Raw genomic sequence first — 20,485 nt, forward strand, 5'->3', positions numbered from 1 at the left:
ACAATTAACTGAATAGTTGCAGATTTTAATTCCCTGCTTTTAATAATGGATAGAACCACTAGCCAGGAGATCAACAAGGAAACAGAGGATGTGAACAGCCCCATAAATGAACTAAATCTAAGACATCTATAGCACACTCCACCCAATAGCAGCAGGACACATTCTTCTTAAACACACACCTGGAACATTCTCTAAGATAGGTCATTCACTGGCCCATAAGCTAGCTTCAAAAGCTTACAAGGATTGAAATGATACAGAGTGTGTTTTCCAGACACAGTGGTATTAAATTAGAAATAAATAACAAAGAAATGTGGGGAATTCACAAATATGGGGGAAATTAAACATCACACTTCTATGTAACCAGTAGGTCCAAGAAGGCATCAGGAAAGAAATTAGAGAACTTACTTTGAGATGATTGAAGATAAAAATATTACCTACCACAACATAAAGGATGCAGCTGAAGCAGCGCTGGGAGGGAAATGTATAGCTCTAATGTTTTTATTTAAAAAAATCTCAATAACCTAGCTTCATTTCACCTTATGAAATTAGAAAAAGAAGCAAACTAAACCCAAAGGAAGCAGACAGAGGACATAATAAAGATTAGTACAGAAATAAGTGAGTTAGAGGGCACCTGGGTGGCTCAGTCAGTTGAACATCTGCCTTCATCTCAGGTGGTGATCCCAGAGTCCAGGGATTGAGTCCTGCATCAGGGTCTCTGTTCCATGAGGAGTCTGCCTCTCTCTCTCTCTCTCTGCCCCTCCCCTCATTCTCCTTCTCAAATAAGTAAATAAATAAATAAAATCTTTTCTTAAAAGAAATAAGTGAGTGAGGAAGTAGAAAAACAATAGAAATCAGTGAAACCAAAAGTCGGTTCTTTGTTTTTAAATTTTTTTAATTTGACAATATTTGACACACAACGTTATATTCGTTTCAGATGAAAAGTTGGTTCTTTGAAATAACAAAATTGACAAATATTTAGCTAGATTGACCAAGGAAAAGAGATGTCTCCCCACTACTCTCGCCCTTTCCTTCTCCCCTTCCACTTCTCTTCCTCTCTCCCTTTCTTCTCCTTTCCCTCCACCTCCTCCTCCCCTTCTCCTCTTCCTCCCCTCCCTCTTCCTCCCCCACCCCCTCAGGTTAATGAGAATGACTGGGAACTGAGAAAAGAGAAACCATGGATTGAAAGTATGATGGCTGGGGCAGTAGCAAGTTAAAATAGGTATTTATTTTGTTCTCCCTGATTGAAGCAACATATCCCTCAATGCCCCGGTTAGAGTTTCAAGGGCACCTAGATCCAGGGGAACATGATTCTGATTAGTAGAAGCAGAAATATAAAGAGAGGACATTACTACCAACCTTACATAGGTAAAAGCATTATAAAAGAATAATATGAACAATAGTTTCCAATAAGTTATACAACTTAGATGAAATGGACAAATTCCTAGAAAGACACAACTACTGAAACTGACTCAAGAAAAACAGGAAATCTGAGCAAACCTATAACAAGTAGAGAATTAGTAACCAAATACCTACCCACAAAGAAAAGCCCAGGCCTATGTGGTGAATTCTACAAAACAAAAGAAAAAATTCTTCAGAGACTCTTTCAAAGATAGGAAAGGAGGGAACATTTCCCAACTAATTCTGTAAGGCCAATACTACCCCAATATCAAAACCGGTCAAAGACATCATCAGAGAGCAGCCCAGGTGGCTCAGCAGTTTGGCACCGCCTTCAGCCCAGGGTATGATCCTGGAGTCCTGGGATCAAGTCCCATGTCGGGCTCCCTGCATGGAGCCTGCTTCTCCCTCTGCCTCTCTCTCTGTCTCTGTATCTCTTATGAATAAATAAATAAAATCTTTAAAAAAAAGACATCATCAGAAAAAGAAAATGACCAATATCTCTTATGAACATAGATGCAAAAGCCCTCAAAAATACACTACCAAATTGAATCCAACAGTATATAAAAATAATTACACACCATGACTAAGTGGGATTTATATCAAGAATGCATGGTGTTTCTAATACCTGAAAATCAATTAATGTAATACACCACATTAACAGAATCAAAACCAAAAAATCACATGGTAATCTCAACAGATGCAGAAAAGCATTGGGAAAATCAAAGACCCTTTCATGGCAAAAGTACTCAACAAACGATGATTGTAAGGGATCTTCTCCAACTTGATAAAAGAAATCTAAAACACACACACACACAACTAACTGGCATCATACTTATTGATGAAAAAAATGGATGCTTTTCTCCTAAGATCAAGAACCAGACAAAAATGTCTATTCTTGCCACTTCTATTTAACATTGTGCTGGAGGCTCTAGCCAGGGCAATTAGACAAGAAAAAGTAACAAAAGATGTCCAGGTTGAAAAGACAGAAGTAAAACTATCTCTAATTTTAGGTGACAGGATATTGCATATAGAAAAATCACAAGAAATCCACTAACTATTACCACTAAGAAATTATATTGGTAAGATTGCAGAATGAGAGATCAACATAGAGCAATCAATTGTATATCTATGCTCTAGCAGTGAACATTCCACAAATGAAATTAAGAAAACAGTTCACATTTACAATGTCATCAAGTGTCCAGAAGTAAACACAGTGAGTTGATTTTTGATGAAGATGCCGAGGCCAATCAAAGGGAAAAGGATCATCTTTTCAACAAATTATGCTGGGACAACTAAATAGCCACTTGTGAAAGAACACAGTTGAAACTTTACCTCACACCATACACAAATATTAATTAAAAATGGATCATGGGCCTAAATGTAAGAGCTAAAGGATAAAACTCTTAGAAAAAATAGAAGCAAATCTTCACAGCCTGAGTTAGGCAGTGGTTTTTAGACACACACCAAAAGTGCAAGTGAAAAAATAAATAAATTGGACTACATCAAAACTAAAAACTTTTGTGCTACAAAGAATACCTTAAAGAACGTGAAAATATAACTTTTTCTCAAATAAAAATGTAACAAGAGAATGGGAGGAAATACAAATTGTATATCTGATAAGAGATTTATATGCAGAGTGCATAAGGAATTCCTACCACTCAATAATAAAGACAAGCAACCCAATTTAAAACTGGGCAGAGGTGGTTTTTTTTCTGTTTATTTTTTGTTTTTGTTTTTTTTTATAAATTTATTTTTTATTGGTGTTCAATTTGCCAACATATAGAATAACACCCAGTACTCATCCCATCAAGTGCCCCCCTCAGTGCCCATCACCCAGTCACCCCCACTCCCTGCCCATCTCCCTAGTTCCCTAGTAGAACCATCCCTAGTTCTTTTCCCAGAGTTAGGAGTCTCTCATGTTCTGTCTCCTCTTCTGATATTTCCCACTCATTTTTTCTCCTTTCCCCTTTATTCCCTTTCACTATTTTTTATATTCCCCAAATGAATGAGACCATATAATGTTTGTCCTTCTCCGATTGACTTATTTCTCTCAGCATAATACCCTACAGTTCCATCCACATGGAAGCAAATGGTGGGCATGGGCAGAGGTTTTGAATAAACATTTTTCAATACACAAATGGCCAATATGCACATGAAATGATGTTAACATCATTAGTCACTAGCGAAATACAAATCAAAACCACACTTCCCACCCACTCAGATGGCTATAATGAAACAGACAGAAAACCACAAGCGTTGACAAAGATATGGATAAATTAGGACCCTCATACATTGCTAGCAGGAATGTAGATTGTTGCAGTTTGGCAATTCCTCAAGATGTTAAAGATGGGCTTTCCAGGTAGTTCAGCAATTCCACTTCTCCATATCTGTCTGCCCAAGATATAAGAACATAGATATAGGGGTACCTGGGTGGCTCAGTCAGTTAAGCAACTGCCTTCTGCTCAGGTCATGATCTTGGGGTCCTGGGATCAAGCCCTATTCAGTGGGAGTCTACTTTTCCCTCTGCCTCTGCCCCTCCCACCTCCCCGCTCTGTCTCATGCTCTCTCTCTCAAATAAATAAATTAATTAAGAAAATCTTAAAAAAAAAAAACCTTAGATCTACACAAAAACCCATACGTGAATCTTCATAGCAACATATTTTATAGAAGCCACCCACCCAAATGTTCACCAATAGATGGATAAACAAGATGAGATGATTTGGGTTAGGGATGATGAAAATATTCTAAAATTAATTGTGATGGTTGCATGACTGTGAATATACTAAAAACTACTGAATTGTACACATTGAATTTTAAAAGGTGAGTTGTATGTTCATGAATTATATCTCAATAAAGTTGTTTTCAAAAAATGAATGATTAGATCTATATGTATCAACATAGATAAATCTCAAGAAAGGTAGAGACAGAAAAAAACATGTTGAAAAAGGAAACAAGGAAGCATACAATATGATGTCTTTTATGTGAAATTGTAAAACAAATGCAATAGTATATATTGTTTGGGGAAAGATAAATTCTTAGTAAGATATAAAAACTTGGATGGAAAGGATATACTCCAACTGCAAAATTTCCCTTCTCTATAAATAATTTTTTTAAAATTTTATGGTTTATTTGTCCACTGTTTATGTGTAGTGTATAAAGAAATATATATCTATGTTTGTATCCTTTCCTTTCTTAAATAAGAGGTAAAAGACCGTATGTACTTTGCTCTACTTTCTTTTTAACTCAACAATATATTCTAGAGATCACTCTAAAAGAGTTTATGGAGCTATTCCAGGGAGGCTCCTTTATTAACCTTGTTGGGGCTTCTGTCCAAAAGGAGGAGGGCCAGAGATGGATGACTATATGGAGACATTGAAGGATGAGGAGGATGCCTTGTGGGAGAATGTGGAGTGCAACCGGCACATGCTGAGCCGCTACATCAACCCAGCCAAGCTCACCCCCTACCTGCGCCAGTGTAAGGTCATTGATGAGCAGGATGAAGACGAAGTGCTCAATGCGCCAATGCTGCCCTCCAAGATCAACCGGGCAGGTAAACCTTAGGAGCCGCCCAGGAGGAAAGAGTGGGCGACCTCTTGTGGCGCTTCACAAAATACCCTGTAGTTGGCTCAACCCAAATGAAGTTTCTCCACGACGGAAATTTTCAAACGGGGGTCCACCAACTTCTACCCACCCCTGTTCCCCCCACCAAGCTCTCTGCGTATGGAACTGAGAGGGTCCATGCATTTGGATGGGGAGAAATTATATCTTTATCTACTAACCTAAACCGAGATTTAGCGTTTCCATCAATTATGAATGTAGGTAGGCGATGGATCACAGTAGGGATTAGCAATACCTGTGACTTTGTCAATAACGAAATTACAGATATCTCCATAACACATTACAGCTGTTACACATCTTCCAAAATATCATTTACACTCATCTCACCCTCAAAATTTTTGGAGTTATTAGACCTGCCAAGAGATCATGTTATTAATGCATTAGTAAAGAAGCACTTTTATTACTGAATCTCAAATGTAATATTTGATAACGGCATCTTTTTAGAATTGATTCCCTTTATAATCCAATTTCTTTTTATCTGTTTAAAAATATTATTCTGAGAAGGGGTCCACAGGCTTTTCCAGACTGTCTAGGGATCCATGACACTTTATCCCAATCTTCAAAGGTAGTAAGTGTGGTTTGTAAAACTTGTTTTGGTTTCATATACATATGTGTGTATATACGCGCATCTGTATTTGCATCTCTGTGTATAGGCGCGAGGTCACAATGTAAACCTCTATTTCATACTGTGGCTCACAGTTGAAAAGGTTTGAAAATCACTTCCCCACAGTCTGGTGATAAGTAGCTCATATGCTGTGACTCTCTTTTGCATACGTAACAGACATCACTAATCACAGCTTGCTTTCCTACAGAGCTCGGATATAACTTCAGAATCCTCCACACAGTGCTCCAGGCAGCCTCGCCAAACAGCCCGTTAACACAAGATGAAACTTATTAGATCTACCCTGGGACCTCCAGGGGAAAAAATATATGAAAATAAAATTTTTGAGGGAGGGCCAAGAAATGTAAAGGGTTAGTGGAACTAGCGTAACAGAAACCAAAAACACCAGGCAAATTATATTTAGGTTAAAGATGTTTCTGGACTCTGAGATAATCCCCAAGATCATGGAGCTGTGCCTGCTTCCCATGACTTTTCCTAGCTCTCCACCCCAAGATTTGTCTTCCTGCTCTGAGTCTCAGAGAACCGTACATTATTCTGTAATTGCTATTAAACGTCCAGCCTCCTTCGATCGCAGAAGAGCTGGTGCCCGTATGGTTAATTTCAGCCCTGGTCAGTCAGGAAGCTCTTTGAAACTGTTGGTTTCCTATAACTGCTATTTCATTTATCTTGGTTCTACCAATTTCTTAGAGAAAGGAAAACTAACAGCTACTGAATCCCTGTTGAGGGCCTGGCACTTTGATTTATATTATCTGGACTCCCAGATACCACTCTCGAGCAACAGAATGTGGTGAGACTGTCTTCTTAGAGTTTATTGGGGGATAACAGTCCAGGATAAGACCCGACATGGAGACTTGCATCCAATCAACAGTGTACTCTTCTTCTCACCGGGTGATTTCCATTCCCCTAGGCCGATTATTGGACATTCTACATACAAAGGGCCAAAGGGGCTATGTGGTCTTCTTGGAGAGCCTGGAATTTTACTATCCGGAACTGTACAAACTGGTGACTGGAAAGGAGCCCACCCGGAGATTCTCTACCATTGTGGGTAAGTGGCTTTGCCATCTGAGGCATTTGAACACTGGCAGGAGGGTGTGTGCCTGTCCAGTGGTGAGACAGTTTTCAAGCTATGAATCTATGACGTTAGGACAGTGTCCCTTGTGGCACTTTTGGGCTGTCAACCACTCATTTCTGCCTGATGATCAAAGGTAGGTGACAGAGGTGAGCCAAAGTAGGAACCAAGAAAAGTGGGTGTATGCATAACATCCCCCACGAATGTTGGTGGGGTGGAACAGAAATTCATGCTACCCTCTGGATCCTGTCCTGGCCTTGCCTGCTGTCTTGCCAGTACCCCTGAGCCAGACCATTGATAGCCTCATCTCGACTTAACTTCCTAAATATTCCTGAATCAGCCTTCTCTCCCATCTCCACCACTGTCCTGGTCCAGACTCCTCCAACCCCATCTGCCCTATATCCATTCCTGCTCTGCTCCAATGCTCACTCCACCCTTCATATTACCCTCCCTGCTAAAAACCTTTGGTGGTTTTCCACCTCATCCAACTAAACACCCATGTCTTCAATGGAGCCCACAGGAACCCTACCATGGTCCAGCCCCTGCTGACCCTCCCAGCTTCCCCCTTCTGCCTCTCCATCTCTCTGGACCCCAGCCACTCTGGTCTTCCTTCAGCTTCTAAAAGGTGCCAAGTTCCTACTTCCTCCCTCTAGGGCTTTGACCATATCTTTCCACCTTCCTAGAACGTGTTTTCCCTCCTCAACATTTGAGCTCAACCATTAGGAGCCTTGGAACCTGTCTGCCCAGCAGGCTGGATCTGACCCCCTGCTGCCCAGATCCTTAGCTCCTGCGCCTTTACTTGGCAAAATCCTCACCATCTGTAATTCTGTTTGTGTGTGATCATGTGCCCAGGGCCTGGAGAGCTCAGTGCCATGTTGATGTGTGAATGAGTGAATGAATGACTCCCGCCCCACACCTGGGGCCTCTTTGCTTTCCCCCTCCACGGGCTTGACGGGGCACCCCCTCTCCACAGTGGAGGAGGGCCATGAGGGCCTCACACATTTCCTCATGAACGAGGTCATCAAGCTACAGCAGCAGATGAAGGCCAAGGACCTACAGCGGTGCGAACTGCTGGCCAAGTCACGACAGCTGGAGGACGAGAAGAAGCAGCTGACGCTGACACGGGTGGAGCTGCTGACCTTCCAGGAGCGGTACTACAAGATGAAGGAGGAGCGCGACAGCTACAATGATGAGCTGGTCAAGGTGAAGGATGACAACTACAACTTGGCCATGCGCTACGCCCAGCTCAGCGAGGAGAAGAATATGGCCGTGATGCGGAGCCGAGACCTCCAGCTCGAGGTGAGCGGCCTGCACCGGGGGTGCTGCTGGGACTCGGGACCACCCTGTGAGCAGGTGCATGCAGGCACACACAGGCCACCAGAGCTGCTCACTCAGCTGGGTGAGGAGAGTGGGGGACACAGATCTTGGGGGGCACCTAGACCCACTGTGCATGTGTGCATGCCAACACAGAAGCTTAGCATGACCGCTGAGGGCCCAGGGCCACCATGTGTGTGTGTGTGGACATGTGTACATAGAACCATGGGGGGGCCACTTGCTCAGGACCCAGAGCCACCTTGTACATTGTGCAGATGTGCACACATGGACCCAGTGGTTATTCCCACCACCTGCTCAGGACCAAGAGCCACCATGTGAGTGTGCAGACATGTACTCACAGCCCCTCTGCAAAGCCAGGTGAGGGGGAAGATGGAGAACCCAGGGGCCCAGACCGCGAATGACCCTCAGGAAAATCAGCGAGGAGATGAACACACTTGTTCTGTGGAGACCTTCTCAACTGTATCCACAAGGCTCAGCATGGCACTGTGGGACTGTCAATGTACTTATCAATGAACAATCCACCAGCCAAATGATTGATGTCATTAATGAGTTTATCTCCAAAATGGAGAACGGGAGGGGAATTTGCTTAACTCATTCATCCCTTTTATTTATCGAGTGCCACCATGCACCAGGCTCTTTTCCAGGGATACATAACTCAGGACCAAGGCCCTGCTGTCATAGAGCTCACATGCTAATCAGAAAACAAATATGTAAGCACCTGGTAGTAATAAGTGCTATTAAGAAGAGGGAAGGAAGAAGGATGGGAATAGCAGATGAGGGATCCTACTTTAAGAGGATGGTCAGGAAGGGTCTCTAAGAAGGGGACATGTGAGAAGAGGTCCGAGGTTAGGGAGGGAGCCAACGTGCAAGGCTCAGGGGAAGAGCAAAGGAAAAGCCCCAAGTCAAGGGTATGCTTGGTGTTTTTGGGAACCATCAAGAGAGCCAAAGGAGCCAAGAGAGTGGGGCTGGAGCCAAATGAGCAAGTGGCACAGAGAAATGGCCAAGGTCCAGATCATAAGGGCATGGTAAGAACTTTGGAATTTATTCCAATTGTGATGGGAAGCCACTGAAGGATTGAGAGCTAGAGAGTGACAGCTGATTTATATCTAGAAGGATTACTCTGGCTGCTGGGTGGAAAATAGACTCAGAATATTTATTAAGCACCTGCCAGATATAAGGCATAGTGCTAAGCACTGTGGGGGACACAGGGATAAATAACCCGATTTCTGCTCAGGTCACTTACAATTTAGTTGAAGCAGACAGATCAGTAAACAATCCACTCGAATTCAGGTGAATTGAGTCAGTGGTGTAGTGGGCAGTAGAGCATTTTTGTCAAGAGCACGAGTTTTTAAATCCTACACATCTGAGTTCAAATTTGACTTCCGGCTTCTGGCTTTTCCGCTTAGTTGGCTTTTGGCCTGTTTACTCATTTGTAAATGGCAAACATGGAAAATAATTCCCATGCCCCAGGGCTGCTGAGACACAGCATCATGATTTGGGCAAAGTCACGGCTGACCCGGTAAGCACTCCATAGCACTGGCAGTCCATGCCCACTTAGATGCGACAGAGGATCTGGACCCAGCACGGAACACGGGCTGACCTTCCAAGATGCCAAGGAGGATTTTTTTTTTTTTTTTGGCATGACCAGGAGGAGAGGTTTCTGTGCTGTTGTAGCTAGGATTTGGAGAAGTTAGCCTGTGGCAGCGACTTACATGTTTCTCTCCTAGGACTGTGTCCTATATTATATTTCCCTGATGATATAGTGGGAAGCATGTCTAGAACTTGAAAGAATATCTGGCCAGCTGAGTCCCCAGGCTGCCTCCGTGCCTGCCTCTTCCTTCCTTTCCTTCCACAGGGGCCCAGTGGCAATACGTTCTGTGCTAAAGCCACCACCCTCTGGCTGCCGGGTACCTTGCACTTGTTCTCCCCATGAGCCTAGAATTGTACAAAGGTGCTCGCCTCTTGGGTGCCTCCCTTTCTTGCAGCCCTTGAAGACAGTTTTGAGGTGGGTGTTCTGTGAGGTCAGTTTGGGGAAGCAGACACATTTAGGCACAAAGGTCTAAGAAGTCTTCTCCTGGGCCCACTTCCTGACATTCACCTCTCCAGGACAGACCTCAGCACATCTCCACTTGTCACATTTCCCAACGTAGTAACTGCCTCCTCTGGGAAGCCACTCTTCCAGCCCTGAGTGTGGGTCCTTTAGGCCAGAGATACTGTGAACCCACAGGGCCTCACACTGTCCTTTATACAGCAGTACGGTTTGTCCGGATAGAATTCTGTGGGAAACCCGCAAGGACAACACTGTGCCAGAGGCTCTGGGGTAAAGCCAGGTCATGGGGCCCAGAACCCTAAGCTCTCAGCCACCTCACTCCCTGTGATAACATGAGTTCTTAAGGGGAGTCCCCGAGGGAATTCTCTATAGCACCTTTCAGAATTATCCTCAACGAATCAAAGAAGATGGCACTTTGCTTTACTGCAAAAGGTTTCTTTGAGCTCTTCACTGCAGCTAACTGGAAGAATAGGTGTGGGCATCACAGGTTTTGTGGGGAGTCTGCTGGGGATCCAGGGGAGCATTGCCTTTCCTGAATGTTGCCTGCCAACTGTATTGTCCCCGTGGCACCCTTGGGCATTTCAGATTGACCAACTAAAGCATCGGTTGAATAAGATGGAGGAGGAGTGCAAGCTGGAGAGGAACCAGTCTCTAAAACTAAAGAATGACATTGAGAACCGGCCCAAGAGGGAGCAAGTTCTGGAACTGGAGCGGGAGAATGAGATGCTGAAGACCAAAATCCAGGAGCTACAGTCCATCATCCAGGTGAGGGCCAGGGCAGGGCAGTAGATGGAAGGGGCGGTGAGGGTCTGGGGGCAGACCCTGCCTCGGCCTATGTCCCACTTGCTGACTGTGTGGCCCACGGCAATTCACGTCATTCCTGCCCCCTCTGTAAAGTAGGGTCACCACTGCACCCCCTCGTCAGAGACATGACATGTGAGCTAACACTTGCGATGCCACAGAATCACTGCCCCAGGCTCTGTGAGACAGGGACAGCCGGGAGACCTGTTTGTCCTTAAAGATCCCAAGAAATTCACCTCTCAGCTCCGCGTGATTTGTTAAAACGACAAGTGCCTCCCTGTATTTCCTATCGCAGACTCATTTTCGGGTATGAAGGAGGAAGTAGCTGAGAAATAACAGCCCCAAACACATCTACAGGGAAAGAAAAAAGGCTTCCCTCCCCTTCCTCCAGAACAATTCCCCCAGGATTGGCTGCCTGGCATTTGAGGTGCAGATTTGGAGCAGAGAATGAATCCCGGGTTAATCGAAGCAGATTAATTGATATTTCAGGGGATGCATCTGGACGGCAGATCAGCCCTCTCTTTGTTGTCACCTACGAAGTGTTTGCAGGAGCAGCAACTGCTTCTCTCGGCTCAGATAAGAGCTGGGGCAGAACAATAGGCGTCGGGATGTTCCTGAGCAGAAGTGGGTTTTATGCTTCTTTCCAGGTGATAAAATTCTTAAATAATAAGCTGCTTAAGGACCCCGAGAGGCAGCGACTCTTTCTCTGCTTCCCTAGCACAAAACCTTCTGCTCTCACAGAGCATCTGTCACTGGCTCTGTTGTCCCCTGCCTTCCGGGGCCACCTGGCTCCCTGCCCCACCACACCCCCAGCATGGTCAACCCTTCCCGTCCACCCACCCAGGCCGGGAAGCGCAGCCTGCCCGACTCGGACAAAGCCATCCTGGACATCCTGGAGCATGACCGCAAGGAGGCTCTGGAGGATCGGCAGGAGCTGGTCAACAAGATCTACAACCTGCAGGAGGAGGTCCGCCAGGCAGAGGAGCTGCGGGACAAGGTGGGAGCCCCCCGATGGAGGAGCAGCATTCCCCCAACCAGTGCCCTCGGGTTTCTGTGCATTAGCAAGATCTCCCCGGCACCCACTCTCTTCAGGGGACTAGGTTTCAGCATGGCACAGATGCCCCATGCGTGCCGGCAGGAGCACCTGGCTGTGCATTATTGTGCCACCCTAGCATCCGCTTCCCCTCCTAACTGCGGGCCACATGAGGGGACACAGTGTCTGCCCTGACCCGCTCCCCATCCCCCCTTGCACACAGTAGGTGTAAAGCAAATCTCAGCCAATTGACTGACCTACAACTGTGGCCCTGCTCTTCAGAGAGCTGATTCTTAGAAGGACATGCGAAGGAAGGAAGGGACAGGCCCATAGGGAGGCTGGGCTGGAAAGCTGCTGGCCCCGATCCATCTCTCCCCATTGCTTACAGTACCTGGAGGAGAAGGAGGACCTGGAGCTAAAGTGCTCAACGCTGGGCAAGGACTGTGAGATGTACAAGCACCGCATGAACACCGTCATGCTACAGCTAGAGGAGGTGGAGCGCGAGCGGGACCAGGTACGGGCAGGCATCTGAAGGTCGTGGGGGCCTGAACCGGGCCCCGCTGGCTCCTACAACAGAGCATCATCCTTCGATACCTCTCTAGGGTCACAGCTACGTGCAGGCTGGGTCACTCATCAGAGGTGTGACTGCAGGCTAGCTCTACCCCGTGGACGCCTCACAGCCCTCTTCTGTAAGATGGAAGTGATAAGACAGCATCACCTGCTAGGGGCAAGGGGCAGGCTCCAAGAGATTCCACCCCAGGACTCTCAGTATAGGGCCCAGCCCCTGGCAAAGGCAGGACACACAGCAGCTGTGGTATGTACTCTCAGGAAAGGTAGCGATTTTTTTTTTAAGATTTTTATTTATTTTCTCATGAGAGACACAGAGAGAAAGGCAGAGGCAGAGGAAGAAGCAGGCTTCATGCAGGGAGCCCATTGCAGGACTCAATCCCAGGACTCAGGGATCACGCCCTGAGACAAAGGCAGACACTCAAACACTGAGCCACCCAGGTGCCCTGCAGGTAGCAATTTAAATGCCCAGGAGTAAGGGTCAAGAAAAGAGCAGGAGCCAATGTGGCCAACCCTTGGCATCCAGACAGAGACCACATCCTGGGTCTGATTTGGTTGGGTCGGGGTGAAGAAGCAAAGTGGCCTCATCCTCCCCTCCCTGGCAGGCCTTCCATTCCCGGGATGAAGCACAGACCCAATACTCACAGTGCTTAATCGAGAAGGACAAGTACAGGAAACAGATCCGAGAGCTGGAGGAGAAGAACGATGAGATGAGGATTGAGATGGTCCGGCGGGAAGCCTGCATCGTCAACCTAGAGAGCAAGCTCCGGCGTCTCTCCAAAGACAGCAGTGGCCTGGACCAGGTGGGCCCGGGGTGGGGATGAGGGGGCAGCGGGGCCGAGCAAGGCCCCCACACCTGTAGCTGGGTGCCTCCCCACACTGCTGAGGTGTCCCCATGCCTGTGCGGCAGCCCTGCCCTAACACACCCAGAACAACCCATATCCTTGACCCTCCTACTCGTCCATAAATTTTGCACGATGAATTTTGAATTTGGAAAATGCAAGATAAAACCCCATCCTGGCCACTTGCTAGCCAACTTTAGACAAGTCACTTCACCAGATAGCATCAGCTCCTTCTTAGTTGACCATGGCCACCTGTTAACGTCCCACCCTGCTGACCAGCAGCTGCCACAACCATGTGAATGGTTACTGGTATCTGATGCCCACTGAAGCCCTAGCACCTATGAGGATGCTATCCTTTACGGACTGCACGATACTTAATACATGTCACTGTATAAGCCCCAAGGGCTCATGAGTGGATGCTGACATCAGAGCAGATGAGGTTAACGTCAGCGTAGCTGTGCATTTGAGTGTTGTCACACATGGGTATGTGCTCAGTGCCTTCTGTGCATGAGCTCCTGCCCACAGAACTGTCCCACCAGGAAGGTACGATTATTGTCCTCAATTACCAAGGAACCCTGACCCTAGCAGCTGAGGGCATGGCTGGTCGAGGCCTGCAGAGGTCAGGCCCTCAGAGACTCAAATTTACTGCTGGAGATTAATCCAGGAATGTGACATTTCAGCACAGTGTTGTGTGTGACAAGCTGGGTTTGGGCCATGGGGTCTCCGGGGGCCAGGGCCTTGGCTCTGGCAGGGTTTTAGGAAAGACTCCCTGTAGAGAGGCTCAGGACTGTGTGGGAACCTCTGCTTGCAGTGCTGTCCCTGGCTCTGCTCGGCCCCTGTAAAGGAAACTGGAAGCTTCTGCATTATGCTGTCAACCCTTTGAACATTTATTGTTTGCAATTATGCAGAAGCTCCAAGAAGACCGAGCCCTAGCAGGGGGCCAGACTTTGGGTAGACCCTTGGGGAGCATTTGCTCCAAGGAGAGATGAAAGCTGTGGGGGCATCTGTCCTGGGTAAGGGAAGATGGGGCCAAGTTCTGGGCCCAGGACAGCCTGAGCAAGGTCCTGTGGGCGTGACACACAGCATGCTGGCGGCAGGCCACAGTGGGTGGTTCTGCTGTCAATGGAGTAGGAGGCAGGGCGGAGCAGGTGATGCACCCCGAGGGGTGACATCAGGTAGCAGAGTCGGCTTGTGGGCTAAGGCCGTTCGTTGTTCTTCTGGGACCTTGGTGCATTTTGTGCAGGGAAGTAAGGCAAAGAGCTTTGGGTTTGGAGGCAGCAGCACAAAGGTTGTGTGATTTGGGGGGCAGCTTGCCCTGAGGCCGCTGGTAGAGAGCACCAGGACGATAGGCTCGCATGTGAGGACAGAGATGGTCACACCATCATTCAGCGACAGGTTCTGCTTTTGGAGCTCAGGCCCAGAACTACATCTGGGATTGTGAAGGCAGCATGTCTGACCCCGGGGCCCAAGAACCCCCCAAGGGCCATCACCCTGCTGCTGTGAGCATGACAAAGAGGGAAGAGACAGGGACAGGGAGGTTGGTGACGAAGAGCAGGTGGTGCTAGAAGCATGAACTGGGCATCTAGCGGGAGGTGGTGCTAGAACCATGTACCTGGGCTTCAGGGGTGGCGAGGGACATGGGGGTCAAGAAGAAGAGTGGGTGTCCTGAGTTTGCAGCTGGAGGCCCCTGGGAAGGCTGGCCCGCCCCCCATAGCTGCTGGCCACGCTGCCTCACTGGTGCCTGCCTCTCTCCCAGAGTCTGCCCAGGAACCTGCCGGTGGCCATCATCTCCCAGAACTTTGGGGACGCCAGCCCCAGGACCAACGGGCAGGAAGCTGACGACTCATCTACCTCAGAGGAGTCGCCGGAAGACAGCAGATACTTCCTGCCCTACCACCCGCCCAAGCGCAGGATGAACCTGAAGGGCATCCAGGTGCTGAGGGCGGCCGTGGGCAGCTGGCGGGCGCGGGCCCGATGGGACTCCGACAGCTCCGGCCCCATCTGGGGAGGTCCCGCCAGCCCCAGCTTTTCCCTCGTTTGCATTAACAAATTCTGCCCCCGTCGCTCATAAGCGTAGCAGAAGTTAGAGAGAGAGAATGAAGTAAGCGTTATTTCGAAATCCGTTCATTTATTCAGCAAATAGGTATTGAGTGTCTCTCCTGTGTTTATTGACGCTGATGGCTTGTGAGAGGCCCGCTGGGGAGCTGGACTTACAGCAGCAATCCTGTCCGCTCCGCTCAGCGTCCGGGGCTGTCCAGGGCTCAGTCTCCACGAGGAATGAATGCACGAAATAATCTCACATGAGAGGGGCCGGGCAGCTCAGGGAGGGTCCCCACCCCACCCTGGCAAGGGCCGCCTCATGCCAGGGAAGGGTGGCCAGGGCGGCTGCCCGAAAGCCTCATGCTTTCCAGAAAATACCCCTGCGTCTGCATTGTGTATGCAGTTCTGCTGGGCCTCATGCCCACACGTGGTCCTTCCTCCGTGGACTGTGTTTCCGGCCTTGTCTGATTTGTCCCCTCTGTCCTTGGTCCTCTCTTTCCTCTCACAGCTACAGAGAGCCAAATCCCCCATCAGCCTGAAGCGAACCTCAGATTTCCAAGGTTGGTGCACTCCCAGACCCTCTCCTGTCTTTCCGTCTGCCTCTCCCCATCCTTTATTTCCAATGGGGCAGTCAATCCTGTGCAGTCAACCCGGGACAGGCCTGGGGACCCCAGGTGGAAGGGTGTCCGATAGAAATTAATAGTCATTGTCACAGGACAGGGCAGGAGCTGCAACGTAGAAAGGTCCCAGCTGTGCTACACACACACACACACACACACACACACACTGAGATCAGCCCTGAGCCCCTGATACCTCAGCTGGACTCAGTGCTTCTGCTCTGGCTTAGCAGAAGGCTGGCCTGACCTTCCTTCCAGGCTTTTGGCCAGGCAGTCTGGGTCCGTCTGTGAGCCCCTGGTTCTCCAAGACACAGCATCTTCAGAATCCTTGTCACTCATCCTCACTGTGACTCTTGGGTGACAATTGGCTAGGGACGGTTTGCCTGGGTAAATCAAGCACCTACTGTGTACCAGGTGCCAATATGTCCATGTGGATGCCCAGAGCCTCTCCTGAGACAGGGCCATCAGTGAAGAGGTAGCAAGTGCCTCTGGACACCCAAGAAAGAGCAGAGGGAAGAGGGCTGGAGAAAGATCCATCAGGAAGGGACACAGTCTCTGGAAGGGCACTCAGGATAGAATGGGGTGCGGGGGCAGGTTTGAGGAGCATGGCATGCTGCTATTCTAGAGGTCGGAGCAGGGAGTGTCAGGAATGAGGCTGCAGAAGGTCACAGGGAAGGAGCTACACGCTGACAGTGTGCATCCCTCCTGGGTCCACAATGGGGCAGGGGAAGGAGGAGTCCTTGGACCTGCTGGAGGCCAGAGGAAGAGCATCTGGGGACAATGTAGCCCAGGGTTGGGGGTCCACCCATCCCTCTTATTGCCAGATCAAGTATCTATAGCACCTTCTTTATCAGAAGGGACGTGTAAAGGCCCTGCGGCCTGTGGGAAGTAGAGAAGTGTTTGCCCCAAGAAGAGGGAAAGGAGGCAGCAGGGTAATGGAACTTCTGGACTCTCCCCAAGCCTTTGCCATTGTCTAGCATGAGATGCCCACAGATTATGATGTGTGCGTGTGTCTGACGGTCCATGCACAAGGCACAGGGGGCCGGGTGGGAAAGCTGGCTCTCCTGTGCAGCAAGGCAAGAGCTGAGAGAAGTGTGCGCAGAACCCCAGATGGCCCCTGAAGGAGCAGAAGTGTCACCGGGAGCTTTACTGAGGAGGCCACAGACTCTGCCACGATTGGCCCAGTTTCCAGTCGGCCTGTTTCATAGAAAGGGTGGGATCCGTATTGAGGATGGGGTTGCTGGGCAGGGACGTTTCTACTCTACGAGAGACACATGCTCCCAGTTCCTGTTGTTCCACAGAGTGTCGGGGAGATGGGGGGGCCCGCCTGAGTCCTCAGAGACGAAGGACTTGGCCCAGCCTCTGCAGAGGCTGCCCCGGGCCCGGCCATGGCAGGATGCACCCGTGTACAAGACCGGGCTCCCTTCTGGGAGCCTACAGCTGGGGAACCCAGAGGAGGGAGGAGGCTGTCCCCACGCTCCCCCCAGGAGGACAGGCCACCCAGACAGGACAGCACCCAGGTGCTCGGTGCCCACAGGAGCTCTTCATCCCCTCTTCCCTGCCTTTCCCTTTGCCTCCTGCCTCCATGAGGATAGGGCGAGGCCACGAAGAAGAAGGCATAGACGCCAGCCCCAGTTCCTCCAGATCCCTGCCCATCACCAACTCCTTCTCCAAGATGGTAAGCCAGGGCCCCAGCGTGTCCCCTTCCGGCTCCAACCTGTGCCCGCCCCCACACTCGCTCACCGTCCTCCGCCCAGCAGGCTGGGCCCCCTGCTTTGCTCTCTGCACCGATTCTGTGAGCAGCATCACTCCGGGGCTGCAGCCCAGACCCTCCTTATGTTTATTTAAAGATGTTTCCACCAGCTCACGATGTATTTACACCTTCTCGCCGCCTCCTTTCCCAATTTAACACTTGGTGGGAGGAACGGATGGGCCTCTGAGGAGCGGAAGTGAACTGCACAGGCGGCGGCTGAAAATTCTGCTGCAACTTGGGGGCCCTGGGCACCTCGGGCAGCCTGCTGGCGCTGCTGGCGCTGCTGGAGCCCGAGACCACGGACCCCAGCCCCAACCCCCCACCTCCGCCTCCCCACGCCCGCGGGGTCCCAGCCCCTGCATCCAGTGTCACTCCCCACAGCCAGGCAGCAGAAGGCATGGGATTAGAAATTCTAACCCCAGAGGCGAAGCCCTGGGAAGCTTGTCAGCTCAGCTTCCAAAATCAGGCCCTGGGGGACACAGAGGTTTGATAAGGAATGGCTCCTGTCTGGTTGCAGCTCTGGGGGGCAAAATCTGAGGCTTTTATTTAAAGCAGCTCTTGCCAAGAGCTGGCAGGCCTCCTCTCAAAGGGTCGTCCTCCAGCAGCCATACCGCCTGGTCAGCATCTGTTGCTGCCACCACCACCAGGCCCACAGGTCCTCTTGTTGTGCAGAGTAGGTGCCCATGGCTGGCACAGCCCAGGAGCCACGGAGCTCAGCCTGTGCAGGACACAAGGCACTGCCCTGCCCCCCACCCCCACTGCCCCAGCCTTGGCGGACTCCCGCCTGCATCCTCCCCACCCCTCCCGAGGTGAGCAGATGTGCGAGCAGATGTGAGCCAGGCTCAGCGGCTGCAGCCGCCCCAGGCTGAGCTCAAGCCTTCTCTGGCCAAGGTCGCTGCTGAGAACCAGCTCAAGCAAGTCGGGGGTGGGGATGCATCCGTGTTCAGTTTAGTCCTTGCGTATATAATATTTATGTCCGCGGAGGCACGGGGGTGGGGGTAAACACCCAGCTCCCCATCACACATCTGTGTGTGTTTTGAAGCAGCCCCACCGGAGCCGCTCTAGCATCATGTCCATCACTGCCGAGCCCCCAGGAAATGACTCCATCCTCAGGCGCTATAAAGAAGACGCGCCTCACCGCAGGTGGGTGACAGGGGAGGGAGCAGGGTGCCTGCGGGTTCCTTTCCACATCCACTCACTCAGTCCGTGAGCCAACCTTGAAAGGTAGGCAGGATGCTGCCCACTTTAGAGATGAGGCTGAGGCTCAGAGAAGGCAGGTGGCCTTCCCAGGGTCACCCAGCTAGCTACCAGCTGACTAAGCCTATGTCCATTTGCCCCGAGCTGCCCAGAAATCAGGTTCCCCAGTGCCTAGGCCCCAGGGGGTGGCTTTTTTGCCAAAAAGTGATAGACCCCAGAAATTGCCTCCCAATTCCTGCGTCCTGTCCCACTTCCTCGCCTCTTGGAAACCATCAGCATCCCCAGCTGGGAAAACCACAGTGGAGCTCTTCCCCAGACATTCAGATGCTTCCTGTCAGCTGGACATTTGGTGTCTCACACTCAAAGTCAGAGATCACTGGGTGGTTTCCAGAACAGCTGGCAGCATGGAGTGGCCTGCAGGGTGGGATCTGCATCTCTGGTTCTGCAGACAGCCCGGTCTGGGCCTCATTGCTCTATGGCAAGAACCACATGTGAGGAGCACCCTGCCACCTTGCCCCCATCCCGTCCTGGGTGAAGGGCCCAGGTGGGGCTGTTGGGGACTCTGTGACCTGCCCTTCACAAGCCTCCTCGCTCCAGCTCCCTGGGACACCCTGTCCTCCAGCGGAGCATCCAGCCTTATCCAGCCCTCCTGCCCATGCTGCCCTCTCAAAACCAAGGCCTCTCGGAGAGCTGGAACTTCCCAGAATCTTCCCCCACCTTCAACCAACCACCACATGGCCTGGAGAGCTCCCACGCACACATGCCCTCCCCCCACCCCCATCACCCCGTCCTTCCCTTGTGTCTTACAGCACAGTCGAGGAAGACAACGACAGCGGTGGGTTTGATGTCTTGGACTTTGATGGTAGGTGCCTGGCAGATCTCAGAGACATACCAGTGTGGGGGCCACCTGCCTTCCAGCGGGGACAGGGCCACACCCACCATGGCCCTGACCCTCTAGCTCAGGACAGAGCCCTGTGCCCCCTAGGTCCTCAGGAAACATATGTGGCGTGGATTTGGGGAGGGTAGTGCTTGCTGTCTGCACTCGAGAGCAAGGCCTCATCCCTGGGGAGCTGCCAGGTGGGGGTTCGAGAGTGGGGGTACAGCCTGAGGAGCCTGGCTCCTCTGGAGGCAGCAGGGGCTGTGTAGCTGCTGAGCACAGAGTCGGGTAGGTCTAGATTTTTAAGAAAGAGTTTAATCAACCACAACTGTTTGCAGAAAGGCTGTTGGGACCCTCCTTTTGCAAATGCAGGCATGGAGCCACAGAGAGCTCAGGGAACAGTGGGATGGGGTGGGTGTAAGGCAGGAAGACAGCCTAAGAATCTTTGTATGAAGCTGTCAACCAACCTGAAAATAACGAGTAGTAGGAGCAGGGAGGGGGATAGGAAATGAGGTGGGTGAGCCCTGGGGAGACCCAAGGGTATGTAGCAATCCTAAAACAGCCCCACGGGCTGTTTGAACTGATGTGATTGTCAGGATATTCCCTGGGCCTTGAACATCTGTACAGAGAGCCAGGAATGGGGGCTCAGTCTCCTGGGAGCCACGG

The 20,485-nt window shown here is 50.1% G+C and overlaps 1 protein-coding gene across 5 annotated transcripts in view; it reads left to right on the top strand.

The window, feature by feature from the left end:
* CARD11 (caspase recruitment domain family member 11) overlaps window positions 1-20,485 on the top strand; it is a 115,204-nt gene that overhangs the window by 76,035 nt on the left and 18,684 nt on the right. For 3 of the 5 annotated variants that reach the window (XM_072753256.1, XM_026011348.2, XM_072753255.1), the window contains 12 exons: window positions 4,736-4,948; window positions 6,546-6,683; window positions 7,681-8,006; window positions 10,678-10,857; window positions 11,738-11,890; window positions 12,315-12,440; window positions 13,099-13,296; window positions 15,092-15,268; window positions 15,884-15,935; window positions 17,588-17,670; window positions 18,788-18,888; window positions 19,752-19,804. In XM_072753256.1, coding sequence (XP_072609357.1) covers window positions 4,736-4,948; window positions 6,546-6,683; window positions 7,681-8,006; window positions 10,678-10,857; window positions 11,738-11,890; window positions 12,315-12,440; window positions 13,099-13,296; window positions 15,092-15,268; window positions 15,884-15,935; window positions 17,588-17,670; window positions 18,788-18,888; window positions 19,752-19,804 — 1,800 coding nt within the window. The remainder of the gene's footprint in view (window positions 1-4,735; window positions 4,949-6,545; window positions 6,684-7,680; window positions 8,007-10,677; window positions 10,858-11,737; window positions 11,891-12,314; window positions 12,441-13,098; window positions 13,297-15,091; window positions 15,269-15,883; window positions 15,936-17,587; window positions 17,671-18,787; window positions 18,889-19,751; window positions 19,805-20,485) is intronic. The other 2 variants (XM_072753257.1, XM_072753258.1) reach the window with 1 other exon arrangement.

The sequence above is a fragment of the Vulpes vulpes genome, chromosome 3, assembly GCF_048418805.1.
Source record: "Vulpes vulpes isolate BD-2025 chromosome 3, VulVul3, whole genome shotgun sequence".
Lineage (NCBI taxonomy): Eukaryota > Metazoa > Chordata > Mammalia > Carnivora > Canidae > Vulpes > Vulpes vulpes.